General features: G+C 37.8%; 5 protein-coding genes across 6 annotated transcripts; 2 read left to right on the top strand and 3 right to left on the bottom strand.

Moving 5' to 3' along the window:
- Positions 1–2632: 2632 nt before the first annotated feature.
- LOC106399806 lies at positions 2633–4160 on the bottom strand. Of its 2 annotated transcripts, none has more exons than XM_013840259.3 (3): positions 3526–4160; positions 3225–3410; positions 2633–3035 (listed from the first exon to the last, which is right to left on the bottom strand). In XM_013840259.3, exons 1-3 carry the CDS (start codon positions 3946–3948, stop codon positions 2757–2759), a joined length of 888 nt encoding a protein of 295 aa, XP_013695713.1. In that variant the 5' UTR covers positions 3949–4160; the 3' UTR covers positions 2633–2756. The 2 variants fall into 2 exon arrangements, with proteins under 2 accessions (XP_013695713.1, XP_022558710.1); XM_022702989.2 differs by having other exon boundaries at positions 2633–3014.
- Positions 4161–5510: 1350 nt separating this feature from the next.
- On the top strand, positions 5511–6725 carry LOC106401522 (dynein light chain 1, cytoplasmic). Its single transcript, XM_013842057.3, has 3 exons — positions 5511–5999; positions 6100–6243; positions 6343–6725. The coding sequence occupies exons 2-3, from the start codon at positions 6106–6108 to the stop codon at positions 6484–6486; spliced, it is 282 nt and encodes a 93-aa protein (XP_013697511.1). The 5' UTR covers positions 5511–5999; positions 6100–6105; the 3' UTR covers positions 6487–6725.
- A 480-nt stretch (positions 6726–7205) lies between these two features.
- LOC106401520 (rop guanine nucleotide exchange factor 13-like) lies at positions 7206–9483 on the top strand. Its single transcript, XM_022703713.2, has 6 exons — positions 7206–7464; positions 7591–7862; positions 7946–8020; positions 8094–8366; positions 8670–8999; positions 9088–9483. Exons 1-6 carry the CDS (start codon positions 7206–7208, stop codon positions 9481–9483), a joined length of 1605 nt encoding a protein of 534 aa, XP_022559434.1.
- Positions 9484–9520: 37 nt separating this feature from the next.
- LOC106401521 (photosystem I reaction center subunit VI-1, chloroplastic) lies at positions 9521–10683 on the bottom strand. The gene is made up of 3 exons (XM_013842056.3): positions 10438–10683; positions 9902–10028; positions 9521–9815 (listed from the first exon to the last, which is right to left on the bottom strand). Exons 1-3 carry the CDS (start codon positions 10566–10568, stop codon positions 9636–9638), a joined length of 438 nt encoding a protein of 145 aa, XP_013697510.1. The 5' UTR covers positions 10569–10683; the 3' UTR covers positions 9521–9635.
- A 2743-nt stretch (positions 10684–13426) lies between these two features.
- LOC106398976 (glutathione S-transferase T3-like) lies at positions 13427–14296 on the bottom strand. Its single transcript, XM_013839465.1, has 2 exons — positions 13969–14296; positions 13427–13854 (listed from the first exon to the last, which is right to left on the bottom strand). The coding sequence occupies exons 1-2, from the start codon at positions 14294–14296 to the stop codon at positions 13427–13429; spliced, it is 756 nt and encodes a 251-aa protein (XP_013694919.1).
- Positions 14297–15318: the final 1022 nt, after the last annotated feature.

The raw sequence follows: 15318 nt of genomic DNA, 5'->3' as shown, positions 1-15318 counted from the left end.
CCTTCGACTTTAACTCTTCATTGATAAAAACAGCCATCTCCTTTGCACTAGACTTAGCCGACAACTTTAACTGCACAACACAACAGTTTGAGACCAAACCTTCTTGAAGGAAAACAAAAAGAAATGTAAGAAACAAATCAGAAGTGAATCCTATCTAACCGGATTTCCCTTTACACCGGTTTTATAAAGCAAGATTGTTGGATAATCATCACCCTCCTGCATCAACCATCACATATATGCCATTGTAATCACATGAGATGGATCTACATCTCATTGAAAGTTTTGAGATTTGTTTTATTACCTTTAGCTTAGGATGCTCGTTTACTGAAGTGTCTATCATCAGACCTATGCCTGCGGGTTCGGGTAATTCAGTTTCCGGTTAGTTCGGTTTAACATATCTTACCCAATTAACCCGAAATAAAATGTTAGGTTCGAATTTTTTTTTTTTTTTTTTTTTTTAGGTTCGAATATTTGGTTAGTTCATTTTTTAAAAATCCTACCAAACTCTTTCTATTTTGGTTTAACTTTGTTGAAATTTTGGGTAACTTTGGTTAATTTCGGTTAAATTTGATAATTCAATTATTTAAGTTAGTTCGGTTTGAAATTTGGCTAGTTCGGTTAGTTTTCGTTCAAGTTTTTCGTATGATTTGGTATATAACTTTTTTCAAAAAACGAAAATAACTGACACCAAACCTTTTTTTTTAAACTACCGAATCAAACTGATCAGACCAGTGTGGTTTGACAAATAGAAGAAGCGTTGGGAAACCTTTGATCTCTAGCTGCGACGCGACTTTCGAAAACCTCTCGCAGTCGATCTTAGCCATCAAAACAGGACTACTCATCTCCTTCAAACCCGTTGCCGTCTTGATAATCTCGGCATTTATTGTCTTAATAAGAGTTATTGCAACGTAGAAGCCTATGATCAAGACGTCTCTATGCAATAACTCTATTGGCTTTGTCACACGAAACATGGCTTTGGTCGGGAATGACTGTCTGATCTGCTTCCCTGCGAGACATGCATCACACACGCTTTCTTCGTGTGTTACACACGACATTCCTACGACCATCTCCATCCTTACCATGTTGTTCATCACTCCATAGCATATATGTCCTAGTCGAGCATGCCACCTCCATGTAGCATCTTCGTCCCTGACATGCAAACACTCCGGGTAGCTTATCTCCATATGGGTCTTGTAAAGATGGTTTGGAGGTCTTTTCACACGAACTAGCAACCTTCTATGCGAATCTGTGAGCGTCAAGTAGACATCTTTCATGTTAACCTCACATCCGCTCTATGTTGCTTGCCCAAGACTCAATATATTGTGATTCAGATCGGGTATGTAGTATATGTCTTTGACTGCCTTTTTCTCTCCAGTCTTGCAGACAAAGGTAACCACACCCTTTCCTACAATGTCAACACACGATCCATCACCAAACTTCACTTCCCTTTGGTGTTGAGATTTAAACTCGAAAAGAACTCCTTGTTTCCCGTCATGTGACTGCTCGCTCCATTATCCAAATACCAGACACTTGCACTGCCTTTGTCGATATCAAGATTTTTCGGAATCACCTTATCTTCGTTCAAAAACACCACCTCGTGTACATAGCGTGCATCGTCCTCTTATGTCTCGTTTAGGTTGGTTTCTTGATTTTTCTTTGTCTTCTCGGGACAGACAGTTGCGTAGTGACCAGGCTTGTCACATCTCCAACATATCAGCTTTGAATGATTCTTCTTCGAGTTGTTATCTTCGGTGTGTGATGTACAGTTTTGGTTGTGGGACCTACCTCGACCTCTGCCTCTACCGTTCTGTCCTCTTCCTCTACCACGAGAATTCTCATAGCCCATCTGACTATGCTCTTTCATTGTTCGAAAACATAAGCTTCCCTTGGTCTTCTTTCTGAGTTTCTTCTCCTACACGCTCCTCGTACGCTTTAAGCCTTCCAACTATATCCTCGAAACTCGTCGAGTTAAGATCTAGGACTTGCTCAAGCGATGCTAAGATCTGGATGTACTCTTCAAGAACTTCTTGACCATCTTGGATTCTTCTATGTTATCTCCCAACGAGGTTGCTTTGGATGATAGACATGATATCTTCCCCGCGAAGTCATCGACCGTATCTGAATCATCCATCTTCAACCTATCAAACTTCGTCATCAACGTCTGAAGTCTTGCCTCCCTTGCATGATCAGCTCCAAGGTGTCGTGACTTGATGGTGTTCCAGATCTTTTTTTTATGCGGTTTGTTCTCCCATCTGGAGAATCAAAGTATCGGGAACAAATTGAAACAAAAGAGTTATCGCAACATCATTCTTCTTTTGATCATCTGAACCGGGTTCGATCGTGTCTCACACTTCAGGAACACGTAATAGAACCTTCATCTTAATCGACCAAACTGTGTAGTTTGTCGAAGTCAACATCGGACATTAGATGGATGTAGATCCAAAGTCCTTCGTTCGTGGAGCCCTAGTCACGTCCGCCATCTTGCTTACGCGATCTCTTGTTCACAAGCACTAGGATCTTAAGCTACAACTTAAGCTTAGATCGAGTCTCCAACCCGAGGCTCTTATATAACATTATCTTAACATATTAGAAGTGATGGCTTCAGGCTTCAGATCGTTAATACGAAAGTGGATAAAGATTTAATCTGTTTTTTTTTTACTTTTGACTTTTTAGTTTGACTACATTTAACATTTATTTATTCAAGACAAACCTCTTATTATTACACATCACTCGATTACAAATGAGCATGAGAATGATCATGAATAGCTGCAATCACTCTTATTGATCGGCATGCGCTTATTTATGGCAACATCGATGACAAATGAGCATGAGATTCTCTTTGTTTGCCTTATTGTAACCAATCTTCCGACCACATCTCCTCTTGTTTTGACTTCAAATCTCAGATTCACCGGAATCTTTCCGCCTCTCTCCGTGGCCTCTAGGCTTGCTCCGGCGCCGTATAATGGGATCCTTCTTCCTTCTATAACCACTGCTTCCGTATAAAACCTCTTTTTCTGTTGATAATGTTCCTTCAACTGCTAATGAGAAATTTTGTCATACCAAAGCCTTAAAAAATATAGTTACGGCATGAAGTTCATATATAAGCCGCCCTGCTGAATAGTACATGACCGATCCGTTGACCCAAGATTAATATTTTGGTCAAGTTTTACGTGTGTGATTGATTAAACACATAAAAATTCTTTAACTACAAACAAAATAATTACCTGACCGGTGGCGATAGGGAGTTGGTAATAGAAGAGACTGACTGGTGTGGAACTAACATGAATACCAAATGTTGGGGCAGGATTGTATATACCAATTCTTAATGTTCCATTCAAAGTCAGCAACTTGGTATGCATGCCATAGAAATCTGATCCTTGACCAACATAGAAGTTGCGTAGTTCGAATGTCTGCATCACATTCAACCATCACTAACCAAACATTTTCAAAAGAAACAAAAAAGTGGTCTATATCAATATATATATTAAAGGTTTTTAAAGAAATAAAAACAATTATTATTAGTACCTGAACAGAGATTTGAGCCTTGTAAGGTCTACTAGCTCCCCACGTGATTAAGCAACAGACGGCGAAGAGAATTATAAAAATGAAAACGGCAAGTAGGGCCTGAGACCTCCTTATAGACGTCACATCGTCCATTTCTTCATACGAACCTTCTTCAAGTATAGTCTCATATTCTTTCTCGTTAGATCGGCACTTTTTGACGTTTTTTCCGTCTGATGATGATGATCGGGATATCCCGGAGAATCTACTCTCTGATGAGTTACGAGAGTGGCGGCCCAAGGAGGATGAATCGTGTGTGGGAGAGTCCATCATTGTGCTAGGCTGTGTAACTGACGTGTAAGAGTCACGTGAAGGACTTTGCACGTAGTACATGGCGCGTTTTGAAGATCGTGTAGGCGAAGCCGCTAGACTTGTCATGTCGGACATCTTGGTTTACTTATATCTTGACCTAGTGGATCACCAGCAAGGTAACATGAGAGAGGAAACTCAAAACTTTCTCATCAATTAGTTCAAAAAAAAAAAGAGAAATATGGTATTTAAAAAAAGAGAGGAGAAATGTGGTGTTTTAAAGACATTTTGTTACGTGGAAATAAGACAGAACATGGAAGATAGTTTTGATTTTTTTTTTTTTTGACGAGGAAATCAACTAAGAGTGAGATGGTGACCAGTTTCTTGTGGCTGAGGTATTACCGCGGCTGAGTCCAGACGGATATCCGAACCTGTTTGGTTTAGGTTTGGGACTTGGGAGTGAATGTGCAACTGAGTGTTGGTGGATTGAGCTTACTTGTCGAGTTCTCGTTTGTTAGTTGTTCTACATCTGTGAGCTGTAAAGGTATCATGGAATAATTTATTAGTCTTAACTCTTAAGAGTTTATATCGTCCGTCCGTTTTGAACTTTTGATTAATATGGAAATAAGGTTGGTTAACTTTTAGGGAGGTGTCTTTATATAAAAATAGAAGTTAATTATCAGTGCCGCTGCCTACAAAACCTTACTTCATAAAGTCCGTCCTTAATTTTTGTATTGTTTGTAATGTGTTAATTATTATTTATGTGTGTATTTATGGAAAATGAGTTATAATGTTCACACCAAAAAATGAGTTATAATGTTGATGCATTCAGTCAGGATGCATTGATGGTGCTCATCTCCACTTCTCATGATGACATTCACTATCACTAGGCTGAAAGCAAAGACACAGTCGCTAAGTCATGATGATTGGATAAGTTTGGTGATTGGCGGATGACAAGTGTTTTCAGAATATGTAATGTGTTTTTCTAACTTTGTTATTGGCAAAAACAAAACAAAACAAGAAATGAGTATGGGATTTTTATATTTATAATATATTTGTTGCCAAGGGAGACCAAATATTTATAATATATTTGTTGCCAAGGGAGACCAAACCTGATTTTTGGTCAAACGTATTAGTTTTACCTTTATACTTGAAGTTCTAAAGATTCTTTTAATAAAAGTTCTGATGATTTTATATTATTGATTTTTGTAAGATTTGATATTTATGCATGTACAAAAAAGCGACATTCTTTACAAAAAAAAAACAAAGCGATACATTCATTGTATTCCGAACTTACTACGTTCAACGTGCAGAAAATTCATATCGTTGGAAGTCATTTCACCTACAGAAATAGTCAAATCCTATACAAATACTTCGTACGATTTTTTTTTGAAGAAACTATGGAAATTTTGATTCTTTTTTTTTTGAAAAAATGGCTGAAATTTTGATTTTTTGTAACATTAAAAACTTGAAGCAACTATTGACAAATAAAATTGATGGTACTTGACTACTTTTTTTGGTCAAATAAAATTGATGGTACTTGACTATACTTTGTTTTGGTCAAATAAAATTGATGGTACCTGAGTACCTGATTAAATACTAATCTTTCCTTCTTGAGCCGATACCATGAGCCCTAAAATCTAAGAGCATGATTAACACGGGGTTCTTATGATGGAATTCTTAGTAGAAATTAAGAAACTGTTTTTTAATAAAAAAAAAAAGGTTAAAAACCAAGTTTCTTTTTCTCTCGGCCCATTTAGCTGCAAACCGAAAATGAGAGAGATTATTCAGAAGCTAAAGGTCACAGCTTCAACAACATTCCAGATGGGAACAATTGAGATATGAGCCTATCCATCTCCTATCAATAGAGGTCTGAAAACGACGTGGACACACGTCAGAGAAATCTCTACTACAACTCTGATGACTCATCAAACCCTATTTTTCTTACTGCAAGCTCTTTGCATTTTCTTTTTATTCTTATCAGAACCGGTCCATTTATGATTCTCACGATTACTATCTCTTAGAGTAGTAACAAAAAGATTATCACAAAAGATATGTTAAAATAAGAGAGGGAAAAAGAAAAGACAAAAGATTACGTAAGCAGTAAGGTACTTAGGTAAGACAGTTACTTAAACACAGGAAGATAAAACGACAGAACATGTGAAGATTCTCAAAACCTGTCGGAAAAGGTGACGTACGATTCACTTGTTCTTAAATCTCCTTTACGAGTTATCATCAAAAGATTAGTTCTTGTGATATTAAAGGAATCCCTTTGACTAATTTGTTTAGCTAAAGATGCTGGAAGGGAAAGCAAAGGTGGAAGACACAGATATGCCACTGAAGATGCAAATGAAAGCATTGAACATTGCTTCTCAATCTCTCGATCTTTTTGATGTATCTGACTGTCAACCTATTGCTGCTCACATCAAGAAGGTTATAGATATATATCTTTTTTAGTTCTCTGAGGAAGGTTTTTGTAGAGTCTTGTTTCTTCTTTTCTGGCTAATTTTCTTTTGGTCAAAAAGCATGCAGGAGTTTGATGAGAGATATGGAAGTGGTTGGCAATGCGTGGTGGGATCAAACTTTGGGTGTTTCTTCACACATTCTAAAGGAACTTTCATCTATTTCCATTTGGGAACCCTCAACTTCCTCATCTTCAAAGGAGCCACTCTTTAGTTTCTTAATAATACCCATGTTTGTTTTTGTGTAGGAAGCTGTGTTTTTTTTGTTCTCTCTTTTCATGTTTGTAAAATAGATAATGTTTTTCCAATAAATTGTGAGATCATATGTATCTGTATAATATGAATTTTGTGATCAGTCAAGAAAAGTATAGAACATGTTAAAATAATTTAACATAGAGTATGAAAAATGAACTAAATTTAGAACTAGCTAAAATTATAATACTTATAAATACGACATGCAATGATGCAAAGCTATACTGTATACAGCATAACATTTTGGAAACCATATGCATAATCATTCTTGAAAAAGGGCATCAATGTCTGCGTTTGTGTTTAAAGTTTATAAATAGTAAACTAAAAATGTTTAAACACACATCATCTTAAAATATAACCTTCAATCCTAAATTTGTTTATATAATAACTGTAATGATAAATCAATCGGTTAGTTAGTTAGTTAGCAATCTAATGAGGCAAAGAGAGAAAAAAGAAGCCTATTCTGGATTTGCCATACTATTGAGTATTATTATTTACCACAAGTTTCATTAGTTTGTTCTCTTAATTCTCTACAACAACATCATCAAAGAGCTCTTCTGCTCTGTTCTTACATCTTTATTTATGTCTCTCCCGCCTAAAAACTCCTCTTTGTTTCAAGAGGAGAAAACAGAGGGATTCAAAAACAGAGAACCTCTCCTTAGATTGAAGAAAATTATGGAAATGGTGAAAGCGGTTGAGAGAGAAGACAAAGGAAGCTACAAATTCGGATTGTACGATTTCGAGAACATGAAGGAGAAAAACTCATCTTACCGGAACGTCAAGAGATGGAACTCTAGTTCTGCCTTGAGAAGTGAAGATCCAGACATTGATGATGACACTGTTTTCAAAACAACTGCAGTCTCGAGCTTCCTACCAATGTTACCTATTCGACCGCCTCAGACATGTGAAGCAACCGGTGAAGAATTACAGGAAGAGGCAGGCAAGAAAACATCTGTTTCAATGTTTCAAAATGACTTTTTAGGTTTCTTGGGTCACAAGCTAAGACAATGAGAGATTTCTTGCGACTTACGTTAACACTATGATCATATATCTATTTATGTTTCAGAAAGGGAACAGATGAAGGAAAGGTTTTCGAAACTGCTTCTAGGAGAAGACATGTCAGGAGGAGGCAAAGGTGTTTCATCAGCACTGGCATTATCAAACGCAGTCACAAATCTTTCAGCATCAGCGTTTGGAGAGCAACGGCGTTTAGAGCCAATGTCAGAGGATAGAAAAGAACGGTGGAGAAGAGAAATAGGATGGCTTCTCTCTGTTACTGATCATATAGTTGAATTCTCTCCAACACAACAAACAAACAAAGATGGTTCTTCCATTGAGGTTTCTGAAAACATGTTCCCTTCTCTTAGTTTCTTGACGTTCTAGTTTCTGTGTGTGTCTCAATTTGGATGTTCTTGCTGTAGGTAATGACTACAAGACAGAGAACAGATCTTGTCTCCAACATCCCTGCTCTTAAGAAACTTGATGTGATGCTCACAGTAAGTCAAATATATACTTAGAATCTGCTTCATTGCATCTGCATCAACAAGATCTAAGGTTGCTATTTTGTAGGATTGTCTTGATAAGTTCAAGGACCAGGATGAGTTCTATTACATCACAACCGATTCTCCTGAACATTTAAACAGTAACTCAACCAGGAACGCAGATAAATGGTGGCTACCAACAGTGAAAGTTCCACCTAATGGCTTATCCGAAACGTCGAAAAGGTTTCTACTGAGTCAGAAAGAATGTGTGAGCCAAGTGCTTAAATCAGCATTGGCCATAAACGCCGAAGTTTTGTCTCAAATGGAGATCCCTGAGAGCTACATAGACTCACTTCCTAAGGTATAAAAAACCTAAACACACTAAGAGCAACTTCATTGGTTGAGTTCTTAAGTTGAGTATCTAAATAATAATTATTATCATTTTATCAAATAATTAAAACTAAAATTAAAAAGAAAAAGAAAAAATAGCACCAACAAAAAATATACACAACAGTAAATGGGGCTCTCTGGAAAGTTCTCAATTAAAATATTTTTGATCAGTCTCTCACTTGTTTTTCTTTTTTTTTTTAATATTAAAATTTTGAAAACCCTTTTGATTTTATATACTTGTCAATGGCTTCATTTATTTGGTTTGTCTTTACAGAATGGGAAAGCTAGTCTTGGAGACATGATCTATAGAATGATAACGTTAGACATGTTTGATGTAGAGAAGTTCCTTCTTGAAATGGACTTATCATCTGAGCACAAGATTCTTGATCTTCAGGACAAAATTGAAGCTTCGGTTGTGATATGGAAGAGAAAGATAGTACAGAAAGACAACAACAAGTCCTCATCTCCATTTAGTACTAATCTGAGTATGGAGAAGAGACAACTGCTAGAAGAAAGAGCAGAAACCATTTTGCTTCTTATCAAACTAAGATTCCCAGGAATCTCTCAATCCACACTTGACATCAGCAAGATACAATTCAACAGAGTAATCAATCAAAACACATGTACTAAAATCACATTTTAGGAGTTAACTTGATTATGTTCTGTCTTAAACAAACTATTTTTTTTTGTAGGATATAGGATTAGCTATAATGGAGAGTTATTCAAGAGTTCTTGAAAGCTTGGCGCACACGGTACTGTCAAGAATAGAAGATGTCCTTGTGGCTGATCAGCTAACTCAGGACCCTGAAAGCTTGCTTTGTAAGAGATATATAGTGAAGGAGACAGAGAGTCCTAAGAAGGAGGAAGAAAGAAACTTTTGTCTTTTAAAGGAGAGACCGATAAAACAGAAGGCTACCATCTCACTGTCAGAGGTAATGCAATGGAATATGGAAGACAAGAACGATGCACCACTCAAAGATTCAGGCAAGAAAGTGTCAACCATGATCATGGCTAACAACAAGAAGAGTACCTCATATCTTGAATCTCTTGGAACCACAAGGAGTCCAAGAGAAGGTCAATACTCTTAAGAAGAATATTTATTTTGTAAAATTAGGGAAGGAGATGTAACAGAGAAACATAATATACATAAATCAAAAATCATTTGAAGAGATTGTAATATTGAGAAATGTTTATGGGATTTAAAGAGGGAAAGAAGGTAACAAATATTCATGAATCTAAATCAGAGCTTGCCGCGAGGACCGAGCTTAGGCTTCTCCTGAGGACCTCTCTTGATGGGAAGAACATCTCCGGTGGAGGAAGCGCTGACATAAGTAAGCAAAGATCCTCCTCCGAGGATCAAGAACTTGAGGAGCAGTCCTCTCTTTGTGAATGGTGCAGCGAATGTCTCAAAGAACTTGCTCTACAAGTTAGCAGAGAATAAAAGAATCTTTTCACAATATTGTTTTAAAGTATAAAAATATGTTTAGGGTTATGAGATTAATAAACCTGAAGAGGGTTGTAAGGAGAAGGAGCATCAGAGCCGTATAGATCCCATTGACCTGTTGTGTTTCCCAAATCTTCTAAGTCAAAGTAGACACTTTTGTCTCCATACTTAGCCACCACACCACCAGACCTAGCAAAGATGAAGAACAACCTCAGACTAGTTGATCACACAAGAGATGAAAATGCCAATCAAATTTATATATTATTTTTATTGACCAGAGTACTGTATTAGGACCGAAGTTCAACTAATAGCTAAAAAATAATCAGTCCCAGATTTTCAAATGAGACATAAAGCATGGTCTATGTCGTCTAGCCAAGGTCCAAGGATAATAACTAAGTTCTATCATTCTCTCTTAGTTCCATTTAGTCTGGCCAATCATGTATCGTTCTTTAGCATTTTCATCAGTATTTATTTATGTCATAGACACTTGGTCTTCATATATGAAGTTATAAACTATAAACGTAAATTGCAAATCTGTATTGTAGTTTTCAGTAGCATTTTAACCTAAGTTAGTAGATGAATAAAGAGGTCTGTTTACCGGATGGATTTGGGTTTGATGCTTAGGCGGGAAGGCTTGAAGGAGAGCTTGGCTCCGGCGAGTGAGCTTCCGCCAAGGCCTTTTACGGCCACGGATGGTTTCACGGCGGCGACGGTTGCAAGAGACGCCATGAGCTTTGATCACTATTTTCTGTTGTTGGGTGATTTGGAATTTGTTCGAAGAGATAGACTTTAGACTAAATGAGTGGGTTCTGATCTCCGTCTGACGTGGCAAACTGAGAACTCCTCTTGGAGATTTTCTTGTGCCAGTTAGGAAATGCCACGTGGAAACTATTAAGATAATGCTATCTTCTAGGATCCAAGAGCATCTTTAACCTATAAACCCCTATTTGGGTCTCTAAATAATTTTTAGTACTTTTAATTAGTTAAAATGAGGTTAAGAAACCTAACTAAGAAACTCGTACAATTAGCGCCTCCATTACAAGTCTCTTATTTAGGAGTTCTTAAAAAAAAAAATTATTTATTATTTTTTTTAAAAATATTTTATTTATTAAATTGCAACATTAGAAAAGAAAACATTTTAAACATAAATTTAAATATAAAACTTCAAAACAAAGATAAGTAAAAAAACGATAACAAATTGAAAGATACATCCGAGATCAGTTGTTGTCTTCATCACGTCCAAATTTAAGCCATACATGTTCAACCAAATCATCTTTGAGTTGTTGATGCATTTGCCTATCACGAATTCTAGTCCGAACACCCATCATATTGGTGACATTTATAGGGATATCTGTAGAATACGTGAGATCCACATGTGAAGTTCCGGTGTCTTCTCCTTGTTGGAACTCTGAAATATCATATTGAGTGTATCCATCTCGTTCGTCTTCTACTATCATATTATGGAGTATGATACATGCTCTAATAATCTTTCCAATTTTGACTTTATCCCAAAACAACGCTGGATTTTTAACAATAGCAAAGCGAGCTTGCAAGACTCCAAAAGCACGCTCGACATCTTTTCGGACAGCTTCTTAACGTTGAGCAAATAAAACTGCTTTCGGCCCTTGTGGTAGTGGAATAGATTGGATAAAAGTTGTCAATTTTGGGTAAATACCATCGGTGAGATAGTAAGCCATATGATACTCTCTTCCATTGACGGAGAAAGTGACATTTGGAGCTTGACCTTTTATTATGTCATCAAAAACATGTGAGCGATCAAGAACATTGATATCATTTAATGTACCTGGAGGTCCAAAAAATGCATGTCATATCCAGATATCGTATGAAGCAACGGCCTCTAACACGATTGTTGGTTTACCCGAACCACGAGAATATTGTCATTTCCACGCGGTGTGACAATTCTTCTACTCCCAATGCATACAATCGATGCTTCCTATCATCCCGGGAAATCCACGATGCTCTCCAACATCAAGTAGACGTTGAAGATCAGCCGGTGTTGGTCTTCTTAAGTACTCATCGCCGAACAAATATATTATTCCGTCCACAAAATTTTGCACACATAACTGAGTGGTTGTTTCACCGAGCCAGAGGTATTCGTCGACCGTATCAGCTGCAGAACCATACGCCAAGACACGAATTGATGCGGTACACTTTTGAAGGGGAGAGACACTATTCCTTCTGAGACCATCTTTCTTTTCCCTAAAATACTGAACTTCGTTGGAGAGTCGATCAACAATTTACATGAACAATGGCTTGTTCATTCTAAAACGTCGCCGGAAAAAATTATCAGGATACGTTGGAGTTTCACAGAAATAATCATTCCATAAACGAATATGCCCTTCTTCACGATTTCTTTCGATATAAGTTCGTTTTTTTCTTTTTTTTTCTTCGTTCTTCTTGATTACCATAAATGGTTAAATTCTCAAAGGCTTGATCAAAATGTTGATCAAAGAGCTCATCAAATGTATCATCAAAAGATTCATCCAAAGTGTTTTGAGAAGAAGAAGCCATATATGGTGACTAAAGAGTTTTATGAAGAGAGAAGATGAGTTTGTTTAAGAAATATGGAGACGCGAGAGTATTTTTTAAGAAATATGGAGACGTGAGAGTTTTTTTAAAGAAATATTTAGAGAGTTGAGAGTTTGTTTAAGAGAGACTTGAGAATTTGTTGTTGGTGTTTGGGAGAAAAGAGAGAAGAATGCGAGAAGATAATTTAGGTGTTGTGGAGAAAAGAGAGAAGAATGCGATAAGATGGTTTTGGTGTTGTGGAGAAAGAGAGAAGAAAGAGTTTGGTGTTGTTACAATTCGAAAAAGAAGCTGAGTTTGGAGTAGATATATAGACAGAAGTCATATATAGACAACATACAAGACAGTCAAAGTTCGTGATACAAGACAACATACAACTAGCATACAACTAGCATACAACTACAAGCCAAGACCCGTGACACTTACACAACTCCACAACAAGCCAAGTCCCGTGACACTACAAATTTTCCAGTACAAGCCAAGTCCCGTGACAGACTGATTACCACAAGACAAGACACTACAGAAGACATCACGACACAGCAGACGACACGACACATCAGAAGACACGACACAACACAAGAATGGCCCGTGATTGATCTTCAAACTCAATATGGTAGCGGGAACACTCATTACTACCAATGCCACGTATTGTATTCGTTTAAAATGGAACATGGTACGTGGCTTTGATGGTAATGAGTAGTCCCATTACCTTATTATTACAAGGCGACTGATGATCTCTCTCTGCACAAAACTCCAAGCTGATGCAGAACCTTCTTCGCCCGTGATTCTTTCACTCGTAATCTGAAACCGAGACATAACAAGAGAACATGAGAACATAACCCTTAAAATAAGGAAGATCTTCTTCATATATAATACAAACATGGCCGAGACATAACCAGTAACCAGATACAATTCAACAAGAACAAGAACACGACCATCCCAAACAACAAGACCAAGAACACACCATCTCAAACAAACAGAACAAGAAAATGACCATCTCAAACAACAGAACAAGAAAATGACCAAGAGTTAGACATAAACTAACTAGACATCAACTCATCTATGAGCTTCTTCTTCAGAGCTTCTTCATAATCAGCTAGCGGTACTTGTTTTGCAATAAGACTCTCAAGTAGCTTCATCTTGGAGAGCCTTTCCTTCATCACCAGATCCTCCTTCTTGATGCTCCACATAGACTGAAAGTCAGACAAGTCCTTGCCCTCAACCATCGTCTTCTTACCCCGGGCTTTTGCTGCCTTAACACCCGGGGGACGAATGGCTCCTTCCTCATCGACCCCAGTCGCAGCTTGAGGGCTTGCCGAATCAAAACCATCCTCACACTTCTTCTTTTTGGAGATTCCTTCATTTTTTACTGTCGAAAGCTCACACCACTTTTGGTCATTGCGGAGCTCCTTCCAAGCATGTTCAAGCGTAAACCTCTTGTTATGGTTGTTGAAGAAAATTTTGTGGGCTACTTTGAGAACATTATTCTCATTTTGCCCACTACTCTTCTCTCAGGTTGCAGCCTCGTAAGCACCACAAAATTTGCACACTAAATCATTTATCTTGTGCCAGCGCTGCTTACATTGAGATGCCTCTCTTTTTACACAGCCTGCTAGCTTGGGGCTTGCCGAGAAGTTCGATGCTACTCGTTTCCAGAAAGCAACAGAGCGTTGCTCATTCCCTACAACGGGATATTTACTCGTGTTTAGCCACGAGCTTATGAGAACGACATCATCTGTTGGTGTCCACGCCCTTCTTGGTGTACGCGTTGCAGGACTGTGTTGTTCGAAGTTAGAACCTTCAGAAGCTTGAGTGCCAAATGGCAGAATAGAAGAAGATTCTAAACCAATGGAAGATTCTTGTTGACTTTGAAGAAGATCAACAAAATTTTGATAAGGATTATAATCCATATCTCAATATTGATAAGAGAGATGGAAGATATGAGAAGAAAAGAGATGGAAGATATGAGAAGAAAGCTTGAAGGCGAGTTTCAACCGTTGGAAGAGAAGAACAGTTGTACTTAAAGAAGAGAGAAAGAAGGAACTTTTTATCAGGAAATATAAAAGAAGCATTGATCGCACCCACAACTAATTCGATTAGACTTATAGCTAATTCATTTATCAGACTTAAACATTCACAACCACAATTCATTAATCACACCTAACACAACATCGATTTCAAGCAAACCAATACTCACACCAACAAATGTAACAACCACACCATTATTACTCACAACCATAAGAGACAGAAGAGACAGCACCAATTCATCTAAATCAAGCGGACCGATAATCAACCAGAGCCATTTCAAGCTAACCATTACTCACAAACACAAGAGACAGAAGCAATTCATCTAAATCAAGCAGAGCCATAAGCTTACACTAACAATTCAACTCAAGTCTTTTCATTTCAGACCAGATGACAAAGGAAGACTAACCTGAATTGTAATTGGAGTCCTTTGTTCGCTGAACCGTCCTCGTCTCTCTTTCGACAGACCAAATGAAAACGTTTTTGATCCATCCATCTCGCAACACAAACACAGAAACAAAAAATTAATCAACACCCACACTTGATCGAACACAACAAACAAATCGATCTAGAGACAGTATCAAACACAGCAAACCCATCTATCTTTAGACAAAAGTAGAACAATCTAAGACATGCATGATTCACGAACATGAAACAGAAGGTTTACCTTTTGATTCGAGGAGACCCACCAACGGAGAGCTCCCTCGCCGTCGTAGAGAGCCACCGAGAGACAGAATCGAACCGAGGAGAGACACAGAGAGACAGAGGACCGTCGCCGTCGAGGAGACCCACAGAGAGGGAGAGAATCAACGTTTTCCTTCGCCGACGACAGCCACGGAGAGAGACGGAGCCGTTTTGTCGAGGAGCCGCCGAGACACACAATCGAACCGAGGGGAGACGGAGAGAC

Source organism: Brassica napus, chromosome C5, assembly GCF_020379485.1.
Source record: "Brassica napus cultivar Da-Ae chromosome C5, Da-Ae, whole genome shotgun sequence".
NCBI classification, from domain to species: domain Eukaryota; kingdom Viridiplantae; phylum Streptophyta; class Magnoliopsida; order Brassicales; family Brassicaceae; genus Brassica; species Brassica napus.
Note: the sequence above shows the minus strand (reverse complement) of the source record. Positions and strands in the feature narration are given on the sequence as shown.

Bases quoted from the DNA above. Each gene is read 5' to 3' on its own strand.
- LOC106399806 (XM_013840259.3), bottom strand. From the start codon at position 3,948: ATGTCCGACATGACAAGTCTAGCGGCTTCGCCTACACGATCTTCAAAA. The intron at 3,411-3,525 runs GTACTAATAATA...AATGTGATGCAG, and splicing joins AGGCTCAAATCTCTGTTCAG to ACATTCGAACTACGCAACTT. The intron at 3,036-3,224 runs GTAATTATTTTG...TCTCATTAGCAG, and splicing joins TCCCTATCGCCACCGGTCAG to TTGAAGGAACATTATCAACA.
- LOC106401522 (XM_013842057.3), top strand. From the start codon at position 6,106: ATGCTGGAAGGGAAAGCAAAGGTGGAAGACACAGATATGCCACTGAAG. The intron at 6,244-6,342 runs GTTATAGATATA...AAAAGCATGCAG, and splicing joins TTGCTGCTCACATCAAGAAG to GAGTTTGATGAGAGATATGG.
- LOC106401520 (XM_022703713.2), top strand. From the start codon at position 7,206: ATGGTGAAAGCGGTTGAGAGAGAAGACAAAGGAAGCTACAAATTCGGA. The intron at 7,465-7,590 runs GCAAGAAAACAT...TTTATGTTTCAG, and splicing joins AGAATTACAGGAAGAGGCAG to AAAGGGAACAGATGAAGGAA. The intron at 8,021-8,093 runs GTAAGTCAAATA...GCTATTTTGTAG, and splicing joins AACTTGATGTGATGCTCACA to GATTGTCTTGATAAGTTCAA.
- LOC106401521 (XM_013842056.3), bottom strand. From the start codon at position 10,568: ATGGCGTCTCTTGCAACCGTCGCCGCCGTGAAACCATCCGTGGCCGTA. The intron at 10,029-10,437 runs GTAAACAGACCT...CATCTTTGCTAG, and splicing joins ATCAAACCCAAATCCATCCG to GTCTGGTGGTGTGGTGGCTA. The intron at 9,816-9,901 runs GTTTATTAATCT...GCTAACTTGTAG, and splicing joins CTCCTTACAACCCTCTTCAG to AGCAAGTTCTTTGAGACATT.
- LOC106398976 (XM_013839465.1), bottom strand. From the start codon at position 14,296: ATGGATTATAATCCTTATCAAAATTTTGTTGATCTTCTTCAAAGTCAA. The intron at 13,855-13,968 runs GTAAGCAGCGCT...TTCTCAAAGTAG, and splicing joins AAAAAGAGAGGCATCTCAAT to CCCACAAAATTTTCTTCAAC.